The sequence below is a fragment of the Protopterus annectens genome, chromosome 15.part0 (assembly GCF_019279795.1).
Source record: "Protopterus annectens isolate FY-2018-M chromosome 15.part0, PAN1.0, whole genome shotgun sequence".
In the NCBI taxonomy this organism is placed as follows: Eukaryota; Metazoa; Chordata; order Ceratodontiformes; family Protopteridae; genus Protopterus; species Protopterus annectens.
This window is the reverse complement of record NC_056749.1, coordinates 64,591,076-64,612,954: the sequence shown is the minus strand read 5'-3', so window position 1 is coordinate 64,612,954 and position 21,879 is coordinate 64,591,076. Positions and strand designations below refer to the sequence as shown.

The window sequence follows — 21,879 nt, the reverse complement described above, 5'->3', positions numbered from 1 at the left end:
ATGGAACAGGGTCCCTATCCATGTGAAGCAGAGTTCTTCCCTAACCCAATTCAAAAGCAGCTTGGACAACTGGATGGGAAGCCAGAAATTCATCTCTGGTTTGGCACCTATGTTTCTAATGGACACAGGTAACCTATAAATGGTTCATCTCCCAGGCCCATGCTTACACTTATCAAGAGTATTAGAACTTGTCAGAGATTTGGGCTTAGAAAGGCCCTTGTGGTTGTTAGCCTAGTAAACACCTATAAACCTATAAGTAGCAAGTGCAGAGGTGGGGTCAATAGCAGAAGACATTTATGATCAGTCGGTACAATGCAACTCATTTTCAAGAAGCTTCAAAATTATCAGGAAAACCATAAGAAGTATTACATGAAAGAGGGGATGGGCTTGAATGATCAAAATGAAACTGTGAGGCAATCATCATTGAAGATATTCTAGATTATCTGTTTTGTCTGTAGCTGAATAAGCCTATCGGTTATGCCCAGCAGAGAACCATCTCTGGTACTGGTGTTGAAGATTGCATCCTGTCTGACAAGTTGTATGAGTCTGTAGGAGTGACGTGATGAAGTTAAGGTTGAGATCTCCACAGCCAATTAGTTTGCTGATGTTCTTCATGTTTCACTGTTGCAGTCATTACATTTGGGTTATCTGCTTGCAGGTAGCCCTCAGTCGGCCTGATTAACAAAGTCTTGGGTCCTGCATCAGTTGCTGTCCCTTCTTCCATGACGTCAGGTCGTCAGGGGTATAAAACATGCAGCCGATGCTATTACATCAGTTTTTCTTGCCGTACGGTGCCCAAAGCAGAAGCAGTTCGCAAGTGCCGGTTGGCCGACTCCTGAAATTTTCGTTTTTGAGTTTCAGAACCGAAGTCTTCAACTAAAGCTAAGTACCCCAATGGAGAAACTTTTTCTTGCTCCTTACCGATGTCAGTAAAAGTTAATAATTGCATTACTTGTGGAAGGCAAATACTTGATAAAGATTTTCATTCATACTGCATTCCTTGCCTAGGCCCTGACCACGACGTACCTTGCTGTCAGTTTTGTGCTGTATTTAATCAGCGCACTATCCGTTGCCGATATATTTTCGCCTCTAAATAGTTCAGTTCTCGGTTTAATTATCCAGAAATGTCGTCGGTTAGCCATCCAACTACCGGGATTCTGAAAAAATGCAAAGATAAAGACAGAGACAGGCCACCGAGGTCTAAAACTGCCGACGATACTTATCCTAAGCCAGTCGCCAGTTCTCCGGTACTCAGTGAGGTGCTTTTGCAGCCCCTGATACCCATTACTTCTGATTTGCAGGCCTCTACTGAGACCCATTTGGAGTCTGGTATGCCGCAAGATGCTTCAACTATGGAACCCACGGATGTCTCTACCTTGGACGGGTCCAGAGCGGCTGTGCAGGCACTGACTTCTGAGGGTGTATTCAGGCCTACGGACTTGCATATTAAATCGATGTCTCCTTCTTTACTTAGGCCGAAATCTCGATCCATGCCTAAAAAAACGATGCCCAGGCCACATGCTCAGGCCTCTATGCCTAAAAAACAAATGATAAGAATAGCTGAAGATCTAATAACACTAATCAGGGTAGCCAACCCCCCCCCCCCCCCTTCTAAGAGGCCTAGGACTGAAGTTGATTATGAATCTTCTGATCAGGATTCTGTTTTTTTCTGATTCTTCTGATGATCTGGATTTGCCCTTATCTACTTATGAAGATTCTGATGCAGAGGACTACATTCCCTCTGCTTCCTCTCCTGAGGACTTTTCTTTTGGGGAAACCTTACATACTCTAAGGGAGCAAATGCTCTGGGAAAGCCAGGATTTTTCTGATTCAAAAAAGAGGCTTAGGGATTTCCTTCTCCTACCTCAGCATAGGCCTTTAGCTATTCCCCCTGTACTAGACATTGTTGATGATGCTTTTTCGGAATCTAGTTTGGCCCCTGATTCCCTGCCTCCTGCTCCCAGAAAACCTGACAGATACTACAGGGTCCCTGAGTCCCACAAGTTCTTTTTAAAAATCATATTGCAGATCTGGAGACTATTTCACAGGGGCCCAAGGGCATTAAGGCTTCTACTGCTAAAAATCCTACCCCTTCTCATAGAGACTCCAGGGTGCAGGACAGATGGGTAAGAAGGCTTACACTTCTACAACCTTGGCCATTAGGGCTTTAAACTGCCAGTTTCATATGTTAAAGTATCAGCAACATGTTATTGGACTGCTTAAACAGAAAATTATGTTGATTCCTGACTGTGTGGAAAATAAAGAATTACAGGATATAATGCATTCTGCTGAACAAGCTGGAAAACATACTTTGCAATGTGGTTTCGATTCATTAGAGGCTTCTTGCAGGGCTGCTGCTACTGAGTCTGTGCTCAGAAGGCATGTTTGGCTTAAGGAGCAATCTTTGCCTGATCATGTTAAAGATAAATTGTTGGATGCTCCTTCAAATCAGGACCACCTGTTTGGCAACAAGGCTGAGGAAGTTCTTAAAAAGATGGAAGATAAAGCTAACTCTATGCTGACTTTTAAAGATTTTTTACAAGTTCAGCCTTCTAGATTTAGTAGGCACTGGTCCTCTAAGAATTGGTCCTTTCCAGCCCCTTCCAGGTCTTCTGAAGCCAAACCCAGACACAGCAAAAACCCTAGGTTTCAGTCCCAGGGGACACACAGAACTAAGCAGTGGGAGGCCTCCACTTCCAAGTCTGGGAATAATAAGACTCCCCCCTATGGTAAACTGAATGACTTCCTTTTAAAATTTCCAAGCACTTATCAACTGACTGCCCCTTTGAGGGGAAAGATTGCTCTTCATGCAAAGAATTGGGAACTCATTACCCAGGACAAATGGGTTTTAAATATAGTGTCCCAGGGATACAGATTTAACTTTCACACATTGCCAACACCAAGCGGGTAGCCAGACCTACCCCCAAATCAGTGGGCAGAGGCCCAAAAACAAGTACTTTCTCTCTTAAGCATGGGGGCTATTCAACTGGTACCAGAAGCGAAAAAGGGACAAGGTTTCTACGCGAGACTTTTCTTGGTAACCAAAAAAGACAATTCATGGCGTCCTATCCTGGACCTGTCTACTCTAAACACCTTTTTAGAGATTCCAAAATTCAAGATGCTGACTCTTCAGCAATTACTTGCTATGCTAAGCAAAGATGCCTGGTTGGCAACACTAGATTTAAAAGAAGCATACCTGCACATCCCAATCAGGGAATCTTGCAGAAAATACCTACACTTTAAAGAAGGCTACACGCACCATCAGTTCTCAGCACTGCCCTTTGGCTTATCTACTGCATCTAGGGTATTCACAAAATGCCTAGCTCCAGTTATTGCATTTTGCAGGCAAAGAAATATTCAAATATTCCCATACCTGGACGATTGTCTAATTCAGGCAGAAAGCTAGGACATACTTTTGAATCATCTGGCCTTTGTACAAACGGTGCTAACTTGTCTGGGGAACACCATAAACGAAAAGAAATCACACCTGGTACCCTGTCGACAAATTATATTCCTGGGAGCAAGCTTGAATACAACTTCACAGATGGCTTACCTCACGCCAGAGAAACAAATTAATTTGACAACCTACTTCAAACAAGTGGCCACAAAAACCCTGCTATCTGCAAGACAAACACTGCAAGCCTTGGGGTTCATGGCCTCCTGCATTCTTCTAATTCCATATGCAAGACTGCATATGAGGAAACTACAGTGGTATCTAAAAAGCCTATGGTATCAACATTCTCAGGATCTAGAAACAATGATTCCTATCATACCTTGCCTATGCCTAGAGTTCCTTTGGTGGGCAGAGGCCTGGCATCAAAACAAGGGACTACCTTTCACACTACCCCCTGCCTCCCAAACCCTAACAACAGATGCATCAGCCTATGCATGGGGGGCTCACCTGGCAGGGAAGTGCATTCAGGGCAAATGGAACCCAAGTCAAATGCACCTGCATATCAATCAAAAAGAAATGTTAGCTGTACAGAATGCTCTGACAGCCTTCAAGGACCACATTCTTCCAGGACAACTAATGGTAAAGACGGACAACACCACTGTTATGTGGTACATAAACAAGCAGGGGGGTACGAATTCTTACCTCCCCTGCAGACTAGCCATGGCATTGTGGAACACAGCCTTGAGCTACCAAGTGCACCTACAAGCTCAATTCCTGCCAGGAAAATTAAATACACTGGCAGACGGACTAAGCAGAAACCTCATGGACCCACATGAGTGGAAACTTGAACCAAGGATTTTCAACACGTTGACAAGCAAATGGAGGAGCCCAGATATAGATCTGTTTGCCTCTCCCCAGAACTACCAATTGGACAAATTTTGCACAAGGACTCCCCACAAACAAGCCTGGAAAGTGGATGCTCTGTCCTTCAGCTGGAAAAAACCTATCAGTCTATGCCTTCCCCCCTCTGCCTCTGCTCTCCAAAGTACTACTAAAAATCAAACAGGACAAACCAAGGATGATTTTGATTGCTCCAGACTGGCCGCACCAACACTGGTACCCTCCCTCCTGTGCAGTATGTCATGGTTATCCCTATGGCACCTGCCTCAGACTCCTTCCCTGTTGTCTCAGCAGGAGAACCAGATTCTGCACCCTCAGCTTCTAACACTGAACCTTGCAGCCTGGCTAATTACATAATCTCTCCTTTACCATCCCTCAGTAAACCTGTGATGGATATCATTTTAGAGACAAGGAGGCCTAGTACTAGAAAATCTTATGCTGAAAAATGGAAATGATTCTGTGCCTGGAACCAATCTCAAGGGATGAGCACAGCAGCACCCAATTTACCTCAGATTTTACAATACTTAACTGAGATGCTTTACAAGGGCCTGTCTTTTTCCTCCATTAAAATCCACGCCTCACACATTTCAGCTCATTATAACACAGAACCTCCCCTCTTCTCTCATCCACTGCTCAAGCAGTTCCTCAGTGGGGCCAAAAATTTGAGACCACCCAGGAGAGCTCCAACCCCAGCCTGGGACCTTAACTTTGTCTTGGAGAATCTCACTCTGCCTTCTTTCGAGCCAGCTGCTACTGCAGACTTAAAATGTCTTTCCTGGAAAACAGCTTTCCTTTTAGCAATCACTTCAGCTGGAAGGGTATCTGAATTACTGGCCCTTATGGCAGTGGAGCCTTTCATCATCTTTCATGCGGGCAGGGTGTCCCTCAGAACCAATCCATCCTTCATGCCCAAGGTGGTATCCAGCGTGGCTCTTAAGTCAGTCCATTCATTTGCCAACCTTCTTTTCTAATCCACAGAATAAAGGGGAATGGATACTGCATTCCTTAAATGTGCACAGACAAGTTACATTCTACTTGGACAGGACTAAACCTCAAAGGAAATCTGAACAACTGCTGCTGGCATTTGCTGCAGGGGCAGAGGGGAAGGCTAATTCAAAGCTAACCATTTCTAAATGGATAAGCCATTGCATTCATTTCTGCTATAAGCACCATGGAAAACCTATTCCCCAGGGGATCAGACCTCACTCCACCAGGGCTGCATCTACCTCCTACAGCCTTACTCAGAGGTATCCCTACCAGGGACATCCTAGAAGCTGCTACCTGGAGTTCTGTACATACTTTCACCAAGCATTATCGTTTGCCAATTTTCTCTAAATCCAGAGCTGGCTTTGTCACTGCAGTCTTGCAGGGCCTTATAGCTGGCCCTAATGCTATCTAAATTCCTCCAGTGAAACATGAAGAACATAGTACAGTTGTGTACACTTACCATAAATGTAGATGTTCAAGTGTAGCTGTTGCAATCCTGGTTATCCTCCCTCCAGCCCCCTAACTTCTTTTGGCTATAACTCTACTTTCCTTTACTATGCTTAAAAGCCTTTTTGGTGTATTTGCTTTTTTGTTGGAGGTATATCATTGTACTGTTATATTTAATTGCTTCCCATTAAGGGGACACCTGACATCTGGGGCAAGAAAAACCGATGTAATGGTGTCGGCTGCATGTTTTATACCCCTGATGACCTGACGTCATGGAAGACGGGACAGCAACCGACGCAGGCCCCAAGACTTTGTTAATCAGGCCAACTGAGAGCTACCTGCAAGCAGATAACCCAAATGTAATGATTGCAACAGTGAATACACTCAAACATTTACATTTATGGTAAATGTACAGAACTGTAGTTTCTCAGTAATTTGCATGATTTTCTTAAAATTGTGTTATAAAAACTGATACAGATGTCAGTGGTGGAATATAAATATTGGCTATAAAAATTTAGTTTGTCCACCTAATATGATTTGCAGGGATGCCATACTGAGGCCTAACTCTGCAGGGTAGATTATATGGGTGGCCAAAGAGGGGTTGAGGTTAGCGGGTTTATTTACCAAGGTTAGAACTCCTCCAGTCTATCTATTGCCTGGCCTATTATCTGGGAACAATGTGCAGTTGCTGGATCCAAGATGAGTCGTTAAGCCCTGATTCTACTTGCTGCTCTACTGACGTTGAATTTTTTCTTTTTATTACTTTGTTGGTTTATTTCAGTTTAGTTTTGGTGGTTTTAAGTCCTGATTCTGTTACAGCAATGATCTGGGGATTATGAAGTGAAGCTGCAGCTTTTAGTATTGTCCTTCTGTTATTAATACTGCCAATATCAAATGAGGCAAGTGAAAAGAACTTTGAGGATTTACTATGTGGAGGTGTTCCTGATTTAATTTGCATGTCACTTGAAAGGAATATAGTGGATAATAAAAACAGTGATGCATTTTTGAGATTTATATAAAGATTTTAGTGGTGCATGTCAGTAGAGGAAAATTGTAAAATAACAGAACATTTTCTCAGAGTTGGGATAGCAAAGGGTTTACAGTACAGCCACCATTCCATTGGCATTGTTTGCAAGAACAGAGAATTTTTGCTTTTTGTGATATATGGGTTGTAACCTCTCTGATTAATGTGTTGATTCTGTTTTAAGATGTGAAGGAGCAGGGATAGTAAAATACAAATCAGTTGTTTCTAAGTGATGTGCACGATGGAACAAAATTGAGACTGGACAGGTATGATACATGTTGTGTCTTCTTTAAGGATGTGGCAGTACTGAAGAGATTAAGGGTGCAGACATTAGTCTATAAAAGGAATGATTTGGTGGCTGGGGAATTAGAGGTGTGAGGAAAGTGAAGCAGGTGTCCACTCCCCTGCAGCCACAGTTAATCTACTTGTGCAAGTGCAGTGCAGGAAAGCCCGTCACAAGGTGACCAGAGAAGTGAAGAAAGCTTACAGGTAAGCCAAAATGTAAGGGAAAAGGTCACCAGGATGGTTTTCCATTTCCTTTACAGGAACAACTGATTACTGAATTCTGAGCACTATGTTATATTATGACTCCAATGGAACTAGAATTCCAGAAGTAGAAAGCAGAGACAAGTATCCAGTACTCCAGAGAGCATGCTGCTTTATCTCGCTGCATTACCTCACTGTTTTACCTCACTGCTTTACTGACACAACACTGAACTTTTTGATGCTGTTGTATTAACCTTCTATTATTAACAAATGAAGGAGCTGAAAATGGGAAAATTAGTTAAATGCAGCTTAGGCAAGCAAACAGTAATTCAAACCCCCCTATTTATGTACAATGTAACAGTTAAAGAGGCAATTGTTTTCATGCACTTTCCATCTCTGTTGACTCCTATAACTGGTGTTGATACTAATTACTAGTGTTGTAAATAATGTTTCTTATTTGTTTGTATATGATGGGAGCAGAAGAGAACAGTAACTGTTCCAAAAAATATTGATTTTACTTTACTTTTATGGAAAACTACATTAACAGTATTCCCATCCTCATCTGGTATGAGTGGGCATCAAATACTTGGAAAAACAGGTGACAAAAGACAGCATCGTTTCAATCATGGACACGAGTCTTTAACACCCACATGATAATTACATTCCACTTTACTTCACTAGCACACATGACCAAGGTGCACTATACCAAGACAGTAAGCAGATATGACCATAAAGTTTTTAAACATTTTAGCCAGGATCTCTTTATCTAACTTCAGCTAAACACAAAATTGAATGCATCTCTTGTCCCCTCTTCCCACTCATCAGGCTTTCTCACCCCTGCATCATCTTGCCACCCGACTCCTACATGAGTTAGGAGTAATATAATTTCAACTTCCACCATGTGATGCAAAAATTACATTTAACAAAGAAAAAAAAAGTCATCCTTTAAAATTATCTTCACAGTACAAACACCCAGACAGCCGGACTGACAACCAGCCATCCCATGTGTGACTGATGTAAAAAACCCACTCAAAGAAGGGGTAGTCTTTAACCATGAAGGCAACCAGGTTGCTTTGCCCTCATCCATGGCATCTTTAACTCATGCTTCACCACACATTAGTAATGCATAGTAAAGTTACTGTTTGCATGGGCCCCCTACTAGTGATCAATGGAAATCTGAGTAGTTCTCATCTGATCACAACTGTACTTTGCTTATAATCTGTACAGTTATAATGTAGGTAATGCAGGATCACTGCTTGTGTGAGACAAGTGTCAGCCAGATTGTCCTTTCCCTATTGTTATGTGACCATGGTGTTATTGTACATAAGTAAGGGTGCTGTGGGGTGCTGCCCTGCAAAAACACTTTATTCTGATGAGTGTGGGTGGTTGTTAGGTGTGCTCCATTCACAGCCATCCCGGAAACTGTTCATGAATGACTGGGTCTCAGTAATCAAAAGAGTTTGTGTGTCAAAGACGAATGAGAATGTACTCTACATTTCTTAGGAAGGTTTAACTAATTTAATGGTCTGGCAGTTAGCACAGCAGACTAAGGCTGTGGACTCCTCATGAAGTGCTTCCTGTATTCCAGAACTGATTCTTTCAGCTTCCATTTACCTGCCGTGTGAATTTTATTAGTCGCTTAACCGGTCAGTGCTCTTGGGTTGTCCCTGAAAAGGAACCCTTCTGTCCAGCGACCTTAAACAGTAAACAAACAAACAAAAGGACACGTGAATGATACTTAGCTTGTCACAGAAACTACAGTACCTTGGTATGAACTGGTGTCCGGGTTCCTAGTAGCTCACTGTTTCATTATTCAACTTACTTGGCAGATGAGAGCTGGTGCATGTTCAGGGATAAAGCAAAGATATCCATATGCAAAAAATTTCAGTTAAAAAATGTGAAACCCAAGTGGACCCCTCACATAGGGGAATAACTGGAGATACAGCAACCACAAACACACCATGAAATCTTACATAAACTTTTAATCTCAGCCTGCAGCAGAAGCCTGAAATGAGATTTTAGTGGATTTAATTCTTGGCTTGAGCCAGTTCTGCCTCCTCAGGTATACATAGTGCTGATGTACTGTTCACATTAGTGCACATTTAAAAAGCTGAACCAGTGCAACTGTAGTGTTGATTTACTACTGCTCACATATTAGTGCATTTTAAAAAGTGGAACCAGTGCACCCATTGTGCTGAAGTACTACTGCCCACGTATTAGTGCACATTTAAAAGGGAAACCAGTGCACCTGTAGTGCTGATGTATTACTGCCCACATACTAGTGCACACTTAAAAGGTGGAACCATTGCATGTTTAGTGTTGACGTACTAATGCCCAGATATTAGTGCATTTAAAAGGTGCAACCAGTACACCTGTGGTGCTAATATATTACTGCCCACATACTAGTGCACACTTAAAAGGTGGAGCCATTGCATGCTTAGTGTTGATGTACTAATGCCCAGATATTAGTGCATTTTAAAAGGTGGAACCAGTACATCTGTAGTGCTGATAAACAACTGTCCACATATTAGTGCACATTAAAAGTTGAAATCAGAAAAGTAGTGCAGAGTTGTTTGGACTCTGTAAGATGGTCAGAAGGGTTAATATTTTAAGGTTGATGTCTAGTCTTTCCAGCAGTGTTTCTACGGGACCTTTCTAAGCTCATGCTACTCCCAGGAACATCTTTTAGCACACAGCTTCTTCCATAAAATTATTAAAGTGTAAATCTCACAGCTGAGATGACAGATCATTCACTGAAGGTCCTTTGAGCTCACATGTGAATGGATGAGCAAAAGAGTCAGTAGAGAGTCAAATCTATGCTCAGCACATGCAGTGCAGTCTCTATGTTCATTCCCCACCTGCATCAGCACAGGCAGTGCAGTCTCTATGTTCAATCCCCACCTGCATCAGCACATGCAGTGCAGTCTCTATGTTCAATCCCCACCTGCATCAGCACAGGCAATGCAGTCTCTATGTTCAATCCCCACCTGCATCAGCACAGGCAATGCAGTCTCTATGTTCAACCCCCACCAGCATCAGCACAGGCAATGCAGTCTCTATGTTCAATCCCCACCTGCATCAGCACAGGCAATGCAGTCTCTATGTTCAATCCCCACCTGCATCAGCAGAGGCAATGCAGTCTCTATGTTCAATCCCCACCTGCATCAGCACAGGCAATGCAGTCTCTATGTTCAATCCCCACCTGCATCAGCACAGGAAGTGCAGTCTCTATGTTCAATCCCCACCTGCATCAGCACAGGCAATGCAGTATCTATGTTCAATCCCCACCTGCATCAGCACAGGCAGTGCAGTCTCTATGTTCAATCCCCACCTGCATCAGCACAGGCAATGCAGTCTCTATGTTCAATCCCCACCTGCATCAGCACAGGCAATGCAGTCTCTATGTTCAATCCCCACCTGCACCAGCACAGGCAATGCAGTCTCTATGTTCAATCCCCACCTGCATCAGCACAGGCAATGCAGTCTCTATGTTCAATCCCCACCTGTATCAGCACAGGCATTGTAGTCTCTATGTTCAATCGCCACCTGCATCAGCACAGGCAATGCAGTCTCTATGTTCAATCCCCACCTGCATCAGCACAGGAAATGCTGTCTCTATGTTCAATCCCCACTTGCATCAGCACATGCAGTGCAGTCTCTGTGTTCAATCCCCACCTGCATCAGCAAAGGCAATGCAGTCTCTATGTTCAATCCCCACTTGCATCAGCACAGGAAATGCAGTCTCTATGTTCAATCCCCACCTGCATCAGCACAGGAAATGCAGTCTCTATGTTCAATCCCCACCTGCATCAGCACAGGAAATGCCGTCTCTACGTTCAATCCCCACCTGCATCAGCACATGAAATGCAGTCTCTACATTCAATCCCCACCTGCATCAGCACAGGAAATGCAGTCTCTATGTTCAATCCCCACTTGCATCAGCACAGGCAATGCAGTCTCTATGTTCAATCAGCACATGAAATGCAGTCTCTATGTTCAATCCCCACCTGCATCAGCACAGGAAATGCAGTCCCCATATTAAATCCCTGGCAGCACCCCAAACATTCAGACAAGTATTGCCTCCCCTATCTTTCAGCTCAACCAAATTCACTCACAGGTGAATCCTCGTTTTCAGAACTTTAACCACACTATTATGCAGTACATTTTTCTGAGAGATTCAACAAATTTCTTCTGTAATTAATGGAATAAATGCATACAGTTTTAATGCAAATGTATATTACCTACAGTTCCTTTAAAGTCACATCTGAATTTATTGGAAAATATCTTTGATAAATTTGCTATCATTCAAATGGTCTTTTCCCTGCTTTCCTGGCTGGAAAATAACACCTTCAGGAGGAGTATGGAATTATCAGTGTAACATTTACTGTCATTTGCAACAAAGTTACTCTGTAAATAATTTATGGAAAATCAGTTACTTCTGATATTTTAAGGAAGCACAGCAAGTGTCAAAGGAACATCATTGTGCAAATGAAGTGCATAAATGTCAACTTTAAGTCTGTGGGCTGGATTTATAAAACTTTAAGGATGTGTCTTTCTGTACTGTACTGGATCTGAATGACCCACACAGTAATGGTCATGCAGTAATGGTGCTTAACTGGCTCCTGACAGCTTCTTGTACAGCTTTAAATCTAGATTCTTCTAGTGTTGAGAGCACAAAACAGATGTGAGATCCCTGGCAGGATTAGTGAACTGAAGTTAAATTTTAACTCATGTTTCTCATATAAATTGCACAGACTAATACCCTCAGGATACAGAAGCCTAGATAACTTATTATGAGGCATCTTAATATGTTCACTAGGACACATTGAAACATTCAGATAACTACTCAGTGAAAACGTGCTGGAATTCAAATCACTGGGTGAGCTGCAACATGTACTGGGAATGACTTCATAGATTCACCATCTGTTGTGAAGAAAATGTCTACAAGTCCCTTTCCTAGGGTTGGTGATCTCCTAAGGACAAGAACCAAAATTATGAAAGGAACCATGAGGAAGTGCTGAAAGTAAACAATACTGTATGGGTCTTCATACTTGTACCGGTTCTGAAATCAATGTCTGAGATCTTGGCCCAAGTCACCCAATAACTAAGCAAGTAATATTACTTATACATTCATTTTACTACCTCACAAATGAAATGATGGAGAGTAGAACTGATGCGACTGAATGGGGTGCTAGCCAGTCAGTCCACCCTTGTGCATCACACTACCTGGAAACTGGATATACTGGCTTTATAGGTAACAGAAGTTAGCCAAAACAATAGGGTCACTGCAGACATTTTAAGTTATTTTACGATTTACTATGACTGCTTCTTCAAGTTTTGTTTAAACACATTGTGGTACAAATGATCAATAATTTCACTAACAGATTTAAAAGTTGAAAGGGCTCCTTTCTGAGCCCCCCAACACCATATAAACCAGAAACTCCATGGTTACTTCACCTAAGACTCCCTTACAAAAGTCCTTTAGAGCATTTAAATATTCTGGTCTCACTGTCAGCTGTCTCTAACACTGTGACAGGCCTCAACAATAAAACAGTCTTGATTTTGCTCCAAGAGGACGTCATTAATTAAAGACAAGGTTGGCACTGCAGACCACAATGCTTACCTGTGGCTCAATATCAAGGAGTGCAATCCTTCCCTTTTGATGGATTGTGTGGACACTCTCAAACTTGGTGCCAAACATGTGCCCCTGGAAGCTACCGAACTCGAGGAACTGGTTGGCACTGATGCATTTACTCATGTCATCACTGGAAATAAAGTAATAATCTTTACCATCCTCTTCATCTTTCTTCTGAGGCCTACTGGTGTCTGAAACCCAGAAACAGCAAAGGCATTAAGGAGACATGTTTAGCCATAGGGTTCTGCACCTAGTTTAAGCAGCAGATAAGTCTGTATTAAGACAATAGAATTCTGTTTTTATACAATTTATAGAAAACTCCCTAGGTAGTAATCAAAGAAAAAGGACAAAAGTTATTTGATGAAATAGCTGCACCTAGCAACTACAGAGTCACACAAAGTCATAAAATACCAGGACAAGCAAGCAGAAACTCCAACAGGGATAAAGACACCCAGACAGTTCCAACAGTTCTAAGGGCAATAGGATAACAAACATAATTTTCAAAATACTTACATGTAACTCAATATGAACTGCAGATAGAGGCAATTCTAGGTTCTGTGCAGGAGCTGAGAAATGCAATCCTGGCAAATATCAATGACTGAATAGTCATTTTATGAACATGTTCAATGCCCTTTTTACATACCACTTTTAAATTCTGCTCAGTTTACTGCTTCAGTCTGCAGACCTTTCCCACAAATCCATCTCATTAGCATTCATTATTTACTTATTGCATTTCTTTACTGACAGTCTGACTGGGCAGAAATCTACCTCTTTTCACCAGAGACCACGGAGAAAAGCTCCAGAAAAATTCCAACATTACATAAAGATTACAGTAAACAGAGTTATACAAGTAATAAACAAATATAGAAAATGTAAACAGAGTGTATTTAATAAGTAGCAGCACAGAGAAATCACCAAGAAAAAAAAAACAAAATTACATAAAGACCATAGTAAACAGAAGTTTACAAGTAATCAATGGAAGTATGCCACTAATCAGCAAATATACAAATTTAAACACAGTATCATTAATTAACAGTGTTATGTAAAGAGCTATGAAGCTAGGGTTGTCACCTTTCGTTGAGGCTAAAGCCACAGTAAGGCAACACCCCTCGCATCACCAGTAACCCCACCCACCCCCTCCCCACCTATGTCCTTCCCATTTATTATGTTACTATGACATCACATGCCGGGGACGCCCTCTTTTTCCATTCCTGCTGCCTGCTTTCAGCTGATTTACTATGTTTTTCTGTAAAAACACATAGTAAATCAGCCGATTTACAAACTCCAATAGTCTTTCCTTTTATGAAACAGAATACCAGAGTTTGTACAGTGTTTTCCGGACCACTGGAGAATCAATTTGATTGTGTAAACTGAAACATCTCCTCTGTGTAATTATCTCCTGGCTAGTGGGGGCTGGTTCTTTTGTGTTCTTGTAAAAAAAAAAAGTTTCTGTCTTTTGCACACAGTGCAGACTAGAGAGGTTGTTGACTGCAACTGAGCTACAAAATATAAGTATCTCGATTTTTTTTGATTATTTTTACAGATTACTGTTTTTGCAATTTAATATATATAAAGCACTTTGTCTATTCAGTATCTTCACAAATCCTTATCTGTTTAAAAACTTTCATTTGTCTCTCTAGTGCTGTCTCTAGGCTATTTTGTCCCACCCTCCCTTTCTGTTGGTGTCTTGCTCTTACACTTGGTGGCTTTGCAGTTGCCCGCCCCTACTGTGACACACCTCCCAGTCTAGTGTCAATAGCTCATTCTGCTTAATACAGAGAGAACATTTGATAAGGCCTTCTGTTCCTCCTTTTTCCCTTTCAAAAAGTAAAACAAAACTTTTTTTTTTTTTTTTTTTCTCTTTCGCCTGAACCTTCTTGTGTTCTGACTGTCCTTCTCAAACATTTTGGAAATATACAGTATATTTCAGAGCATTTGTTATAACTGTATTTGCTATAACTGATTTAAGTATTTTTTTTCTGGCTTTTTGATTATTTACTGCTTAGCGACTGCATTTTAGCCTGTCTATACAGCTCTGCATTCTATTTAAACTGTTTTTGTGTTGATTAACTGTTTTGCACTTTTAAAAAGTTAGTTGTTGCTTAATTTTACCTGTAGGCTAACACACTCAAGTGCGCTAGCCGCTTAAAAGCATTTATAGCATTTACTGTCTGTTTTCTGCAAAAAAAAAAAAACCTTGTTTTCCCGCCTTACTGAACTAGAATAGTCCAGTCTTCAGAGTTTGCTGACCTCTGGGCTTTGTCTTGGTTCCTGTGCTATTCCATATCCTTATTTGGATAAAAGGAAGCGTCTTTGTTCACCAGTGGGAGTGGGGAGCACTGAGCGGCCTGTTTGTCCCTAGAGGAGTGGTTCCAGCCAGAAACTTGTAGTCTATTGGCCATTTTGGGTCAATTCCTAGCTCTTTTCAGCCCCTGTAATAAAGCCCGCTTTAAGCGCTTTTCGCTTGTATTCAACTCAGCACAGCTCCTCGTGGTGTCCTGCAGAGTTCTACAAGCAGCAGAGAGCAAAAGAGTGACTTTTTCCTGATTTAAGTATTTTTTCTGGCTTTTGATTATTTACTGCTTAGCGACTGCATTTTCGCCTGTTTATACAGCTCAGCATTCTATTTAAACTGTTTTTGTGTTGATTAACTGTTTTGCACTTTTAAAGTTATTTGTTGTTTAATTTTACCTGTAGGCTAACACACTCAAGTGCGCTAGCCGTTTAAAAGCATTTATAGCATTTACTGTCTGTTTTTCCTCTGTTTTCTGCAAAAAAAAAAAACAAAAAAAAAAATCTTGTTTTCCCGCCTTACTGAACTAGAATAGTCCAGTCTTCAGAGTTTGCTGATCTCTGGGCTTTGGCTTGGTTCCTGTGCTATTCCATATCCTTATTTGGATAAAGGGAAGCTTCTTTGTTCACCAGTGGGAGTGGGGAGCACTGAGCAGCCTATTTGTCCATAGAGCAGTGGTTCCAGCCAGAAACTTGTAGTCTATTGGCCATTTTGGGTCAATTCCTAGGTCTTTTCAACCCCCTGCTATAAAGCCAACTTTAGCGCACTTTGCGTGATTTAGCTGAGTTGCCCATAGAGCACCATCGGGCAGCCGGTTAAACAAGGTTAAACTATTTCTGGCTCCGTAAAGTCTGCTTTTCAATTTTTCCCTTAGAACTTCTCTACTTGCAATCTAAACAGTCTATTCTCTATCTCAAAAGCTCAGCACTTGCTCCTAAAGCATTTTTATATAGGTAAAGCTCAGCACTTGCTCCTAAAGCATTTTTATATAGGTAAAGTACTTGTATACTAAACAAAGTACTACATTAGCCTAGAATCCCCTTGAGTACCCATTTCCCTATAGGTCCCTTCTGACTCAGTTACACAGCAAACTTTATCACTTTTTCTAGCATGTCGAAGGGTCAGTTGCTAGCGTCCTCTCCTGTTCAGCTGGTAAATCTGGGCATCTTGAGGCAATGTTACAATTGCCTCATGTACACAGACAACCCACTCCTTCTCCCACAAAACACAAATACATGTGAGAGATGCAACTATATAGCTAAACTGGAGGCTGAGCTCTCTCAACTCAGGACTGGCAAGACCAGACAGGAGGAGAAGGAAACCACGCACACCACAAACCCAGTTTCACATAGAACTATCACAACTGCAAAACAAACACATAAACACACAAAGACATACTCGGAGGCACTGATCAAAAATCTACTAAAACTACAGAGGCCTCCAAAGCAGACACCCAAGCAACTGCCACCTCAAGACATAAGACATGCAACACATAGTTCTCAAAGTCAGTGTGCTAAACAGTCACAGCCCTTAAGGCCAAACACAATGCCAGACACACTTGTTATAGGTGACTCCATAGTCAGACACACTGACGTCCCACTCACCAGACTGAACAAGGAAAAGATCACAGTAAGCTGCCTGTCAGGCGCTAGAATCCGCCACATAACACAAGCACTCAGGTCACTCCACAGCAAGTACAAGTATGACTCAGTCATTGTCCATGCCGGTGTGAACGACCTGAGACGTACCTCCCTGGACTACATGAAAAGAGACATAGAGGAGCTCTCAGATTATGTAGCCCAGGCCGGTATGACCCTGACCTTGAGAAGTATCCTACCCTCACCAAGAATGATGCCACAATACAGAGACAAAATGATCAGCTTTAATAATTGGCTTAATTACTGGTGTCATTCTAAGGGGATCCAATGTCTGTCTGCCTGGGATGACATGCTTGACAAGCCATGCTGCTTCAAGGGCGGCTTGCACCTGTCACCCTGGGCTTCCGGATATTGGCAAAGGCTCTTGCCACCCCCATAGTGCCTTTTAGGCAAGGCTCAAATGATAAACCTACCGCCCTAGAAAACAAAAATGGAGAAAACTAAGGGTAGTACTGCTCAATGCCAGAAGTCTAAACCTCAAGATGCAGCCCTCGAAACCCTCCTCAGTATGGAGAACATCGATGTCTGTGCTGTGACTGAAACCTGGTTCAAGGCTCCTGAGAGCACCCCAGCACTATCAGGTTATACCTCATATCATGCGTTCGACCCCAAAATCCGGACCGAACCACAAAGGAGGGAGTATCCATATTCATAAAGGATACCCACACCTCCAGGTTAGTGGCAACACCGAAGCATCGGAGACCATCCAGGTGCAATTAACCATAGGTAAAACTGCCCTACAGTTTGTAACATGCTACAGACCACCTTCTCAAACTCAGAAAACCCACACAGCCTTCCTGAAGACACTGGAGAGTATGAATGTCTCTCCAAACACCATCATATTGGGTGACTTCAACTACCCAAACATAGACTGGGAACATTACTCAAGCCCCAACACCCTAGCCCAAAGGTTCCTTGAGTTCATAAACTCAAATGCTATGGAACAACTAGTCACCATTCCCACAAGAGGAGAAAATATACTAGACCTGATCATCACAAACATGGGGACAAAATGCTCCACACCGAAGTATATCCCTCATTGGTGAGATCAGACCATAAATTAATCTCACTGGAGATCCACATCCCGCCCCACCCCAGCAAAAAGACCACAATGAAGAACTTCTCAAAAGCAAACTTCACACTTCTTAAGACTGGAGTGGTATCCTTCAAGGCCCCGAGCCAGTGGAAACCACAACCCACGCTGCTGAAACCCTTACAAATGCCTTCTACGAGCACCTCCAGGAATGTATGGATCAAGCAATCCCTAATAAAATCAAGACCCTTTCCACCTAAGGCAGGCCGGTCTGGTGGACTCCAGCCATAAACAAACTCTACAACAAGAGGAGAAAGCTACTACATGACAGAGCAAAATCCCTAAAAGGGAAGGCATCTCTGATCAATACTAGCAAATAACTACCATCACTCATAAAATCATCCAAGGCCAACTTTGAGAGAAAAATCGCTAATGACACAAAAGACAATCATAAAGCCTTCTTTAGCTATGTTAGAAACCCGGGTGGAAACTCCCAGATATGCTCAGAATTAGTCCAAAATGATAAAAAAATCACTGAACCCACAGACATTGCCAACATACTGGCAGACAGGTTCAGTGCAAATTTCTCCCTCCCCAAAGGAGAAATATCTATCCCACCAGAGTCTAGCCTCCCAAACATCTCAGATGCCCAGGTGAGAGCTGCTCTCTCTAAAGCAAAAACACAGCATCAATGGGACCAGACGGTGTCCCTGGCTGTGTGCTACACAAACTCAATGAGGAACTAAACCCACACATAAGGCTGCTGTTTAATCTTAGCCTTACTACAGGATACGTACCCAAAGAATGGCGTATGGCAACTGTGGCCCCACTCCACAAAGGCGGTGCTTCTACGGACCCTGGAAATTACCGCCCCATAAGCTTGACGAGCCTTGTCTGCAAAGCTATGGAGAGGATCATAATGGAACTCATAAATAAAGACATTGGGGACCTACAGACACTGGATCCTACCCAATTTGGCTTTGTCAAGGGCAGATCCTGCCTCTAGAACTTGGTCGACTTTTTTGAAACAGTCACTAAGGCCATTGATGAGGGTAAGGCAGTTCACACAGCCTACCTTGACCTAGCAAAAGCGTTCGACACAATACCCCACTCGGGCATCATAGAAAAGCTCACCAGCTTAGATGTAAACCCATATGTCACAAGATGGGTTGCAAACTGGCTCAAGGACAGAACACACAGGGTTAGAGTTGCTGGTGCCATGTCAGACTCTAAGCCGGTCACGGCGGTGTCCCACAGGGCTCAGTCCTGGGCCCCTCTTGTTCGGCATTTATTTTTCTGAAGTGCAGGCAAACATAGGGGATTGTGGCTGACAAAATTTGCAGATGACTGCAAACTGGGCACCATAATTGACACTCCATCAGACACAGACATCCTCCAGAAAGGTCTCATAGAAATGGATAACTGGTGCCAGAGCCATGGCCTTAAGCTAAATGCCAAAAAATGTATAGTCATACCCTTTGGGAAAAACAAGGTAACCCCTAATTACCACATAGGTGGTAATCCATTAAACACGGAAGAAGTTATCAGGGACCTGGGGACCCAAGTTGACAGTAACCTCTCTTTTGACACTCACATTGCCAAAGTGGTTAGGAAGACCTTCTACATTGCCCACCTGATCATGAAAGGATTCACATCCAGATCAGGAGAGGTCATTGTACCCCTGTACTCTTCACTTATCAGACCAATGAGTGAGTACAATGCCCCATTCAGAATGTACCTTACCCGACACCTGCAGCAGTTGGAAAGACCCCAAAAGTTCCTCACCAAAAGGATAAAGGGGCTCAAACATATGTCATACGATGCCCGACTGAAGAAACTCCAGCTCTATTCAGTCACATACCGTCTGCTCAGAGGTGATCTGTGCCTGACATACAAGGCCATGTCCAACCCGGAATTAATGGACATGCTCCACCTCAAAAAATCCAAATCCACCAGAGCCACGTGAGCAAGAGACTTAAACCTCAACACGGATATAAATAGGGCGTGCTGGGGGGACAGATTCATCACCCAGAGACTCCCTACACTATGGAACAGAATCCCAGTCCATGTGAGGCAGAGCCCCTCACTGACTCTGTTCAAGAGAAATCTTGACGAGTGGATGGGAGATCGTAGGTTTACCCCGGGAATCATCTCTGTATCACTGCTGGACAGAGGCACAGCAGACTAATGGGTATAGTATTCTCATCCTAAGGGGTGGTGAAAGCCACACACACTCTGGCTAGGCTTATAAATGCCCTAGGGCAGATAGCCTAGTATGAACCTATGAACCTATGAACCTATGGATAGTCTGGAAAAAATGGAGGAGTGGCAACCCTATATGAAGTGTATCTGCAAAAGAACTTAGTAGAAGTAAATGGGGATTAGTATGAAGAGGTGAGACAGAAATGTTTTAGGATAGGAAGAATGAAGACGAATGAGAGGCAGCTGATAACGAGGAGGGTTTGACCAGTAACCAAGGATACAGAGCTTCGGAAGAACAGAAGGAAGTAGGCGGTAGGGTTGTTGTGCATGAACAGAGCCGGGTATCTTTTGTATGTTCTCTTGTTTGTGCCTTAAAACAGTTGGGAGTTACTGTGCTAAGGAGATTATAAGTCATGTATAACCTTTGCAGCTAGAATTATGTCAGTACGGTTTGTGCTGAAAAATGCTTGCAACTAAAATTATGTCAACATGGTTTGTTTTCATTTATATAAATGTATGATTGCCTATGTTATAAGTCAGAAAGATGTTTCATGTTTAAAAAAAATGACACCTAGAAACTTAGCTTGACTTATAAGGTCTATGTTAGTGTTGTTAGAGAAAGTGATATTGAAATTATTTTTGTTGTCAGTCGAATGTTTTGGGATAAACAGGATGAGTTTTTTTTTTTTTTTTTTGGGGGGGGGGGGGTTAAGGAGCAACTGTGTATCAGACAGCCAGGCTCTATGGTAGAGAAAGACACTTGGGTGAGTTGTTTTAATTTATCTATACTTTTAGCAGAACAGATAACTATTGAGTCATTTACATGCTGTATATTAGTGGCTTGTTTAGCAGCTGGGTGGTGGAGATCATTAATGAATACTCTGAACAAGAGGCGACCTTAAATGGATCACTGACAGATAACACTTTAACGGGAAGGAAAGAGGACATGTCATTATTACCCCTTAATTCACCAGTAATTAAACATCATGAAGTCACTATTTATCCACCATCTGTTGCTAACCTGATGGCAATAGGAATATTGAGGCAATGCAAGAACTACCTCGTGCTCAAAGACAACTGTTTGATTCTTGCTACAGACAATTCCACAAGTGAGAGGTACAAGGATCTACTAATGTTGGTGGCCAAACTCTTCTTAAAGACTGTAGAATATACCTGGAGTGTTGTCAGTTCGGATACCCATTTCACACAACCATGACCACCAAATCCAATAAAAAAATAAACCTACTTATGCAGAGGTGCTTAAAAAGTCCCTGCCTAAACCACAAAGGCCTCCTAGATGAAGGTCTGATGTACAGGACACTTAGTATCAAACTAACAGGCAAACAGCAACATATATATACATACATACACAGTACAGAAAACACAGTTGCAAAAAGAGAACAGTCAGCTGACAGGTCTAATCCCTTAAGACAGCAAAGCTGAAACAGTACATCTGGTAACATCTTAGTCAAAGCTGAGTCCATAGTCAGACACTCAGATGCACCACTCACTAGGATGAGTAAAGACAAAGTGAAGGGTAGCTGCTTCTCATGTACCACAATCTGCAACATCACTAGGGCTGTCAAGTCCCCTCACTCTACACACACATATGACATGGTCAACAAGTAGGTGTGAGTGGACCACTTGAGTCACATCTTCTTGGATCATATAAAGACAAACATGAATAGAATATGCACTTGCAACTGGTGTGAACGTGGCATTGAGCAGTACAGTACCATCACCAAGAATGACGCTACACAATACAAACAAAAGACGAAGGACGTCAGCTACTGGGTTAGCTGTTGGCATCACTCTGACAG

At 42.4% G+C, this 21,879-nt stretch overlaps 1 protein-coding gene across 2 annotated transcripts in view; it reads right to left on the bottom strand.

Moving 5' to 3' along the window:
- Window positions 1–21,879, bottom strand: part of MPP1 (MAGUK p55 scaffold protein 1) — a 920,179-nt gene that overhangs the window by 37,507 nt on the left and 860,793 nt on the right. For both annotated transcript variants that reach the window (XM_044057679.1, XM_044057678.1), the window contains exon 11: window positions 12,862–13,064. In XM_044057679.1, the coding sequence (XP_043913614.1) occupies window positions 12,862–13,064 (203 nt within the window). The remainder of the gene's footprint in view (window positions 1–12,861; window positions 13,065–21,879) is intronic.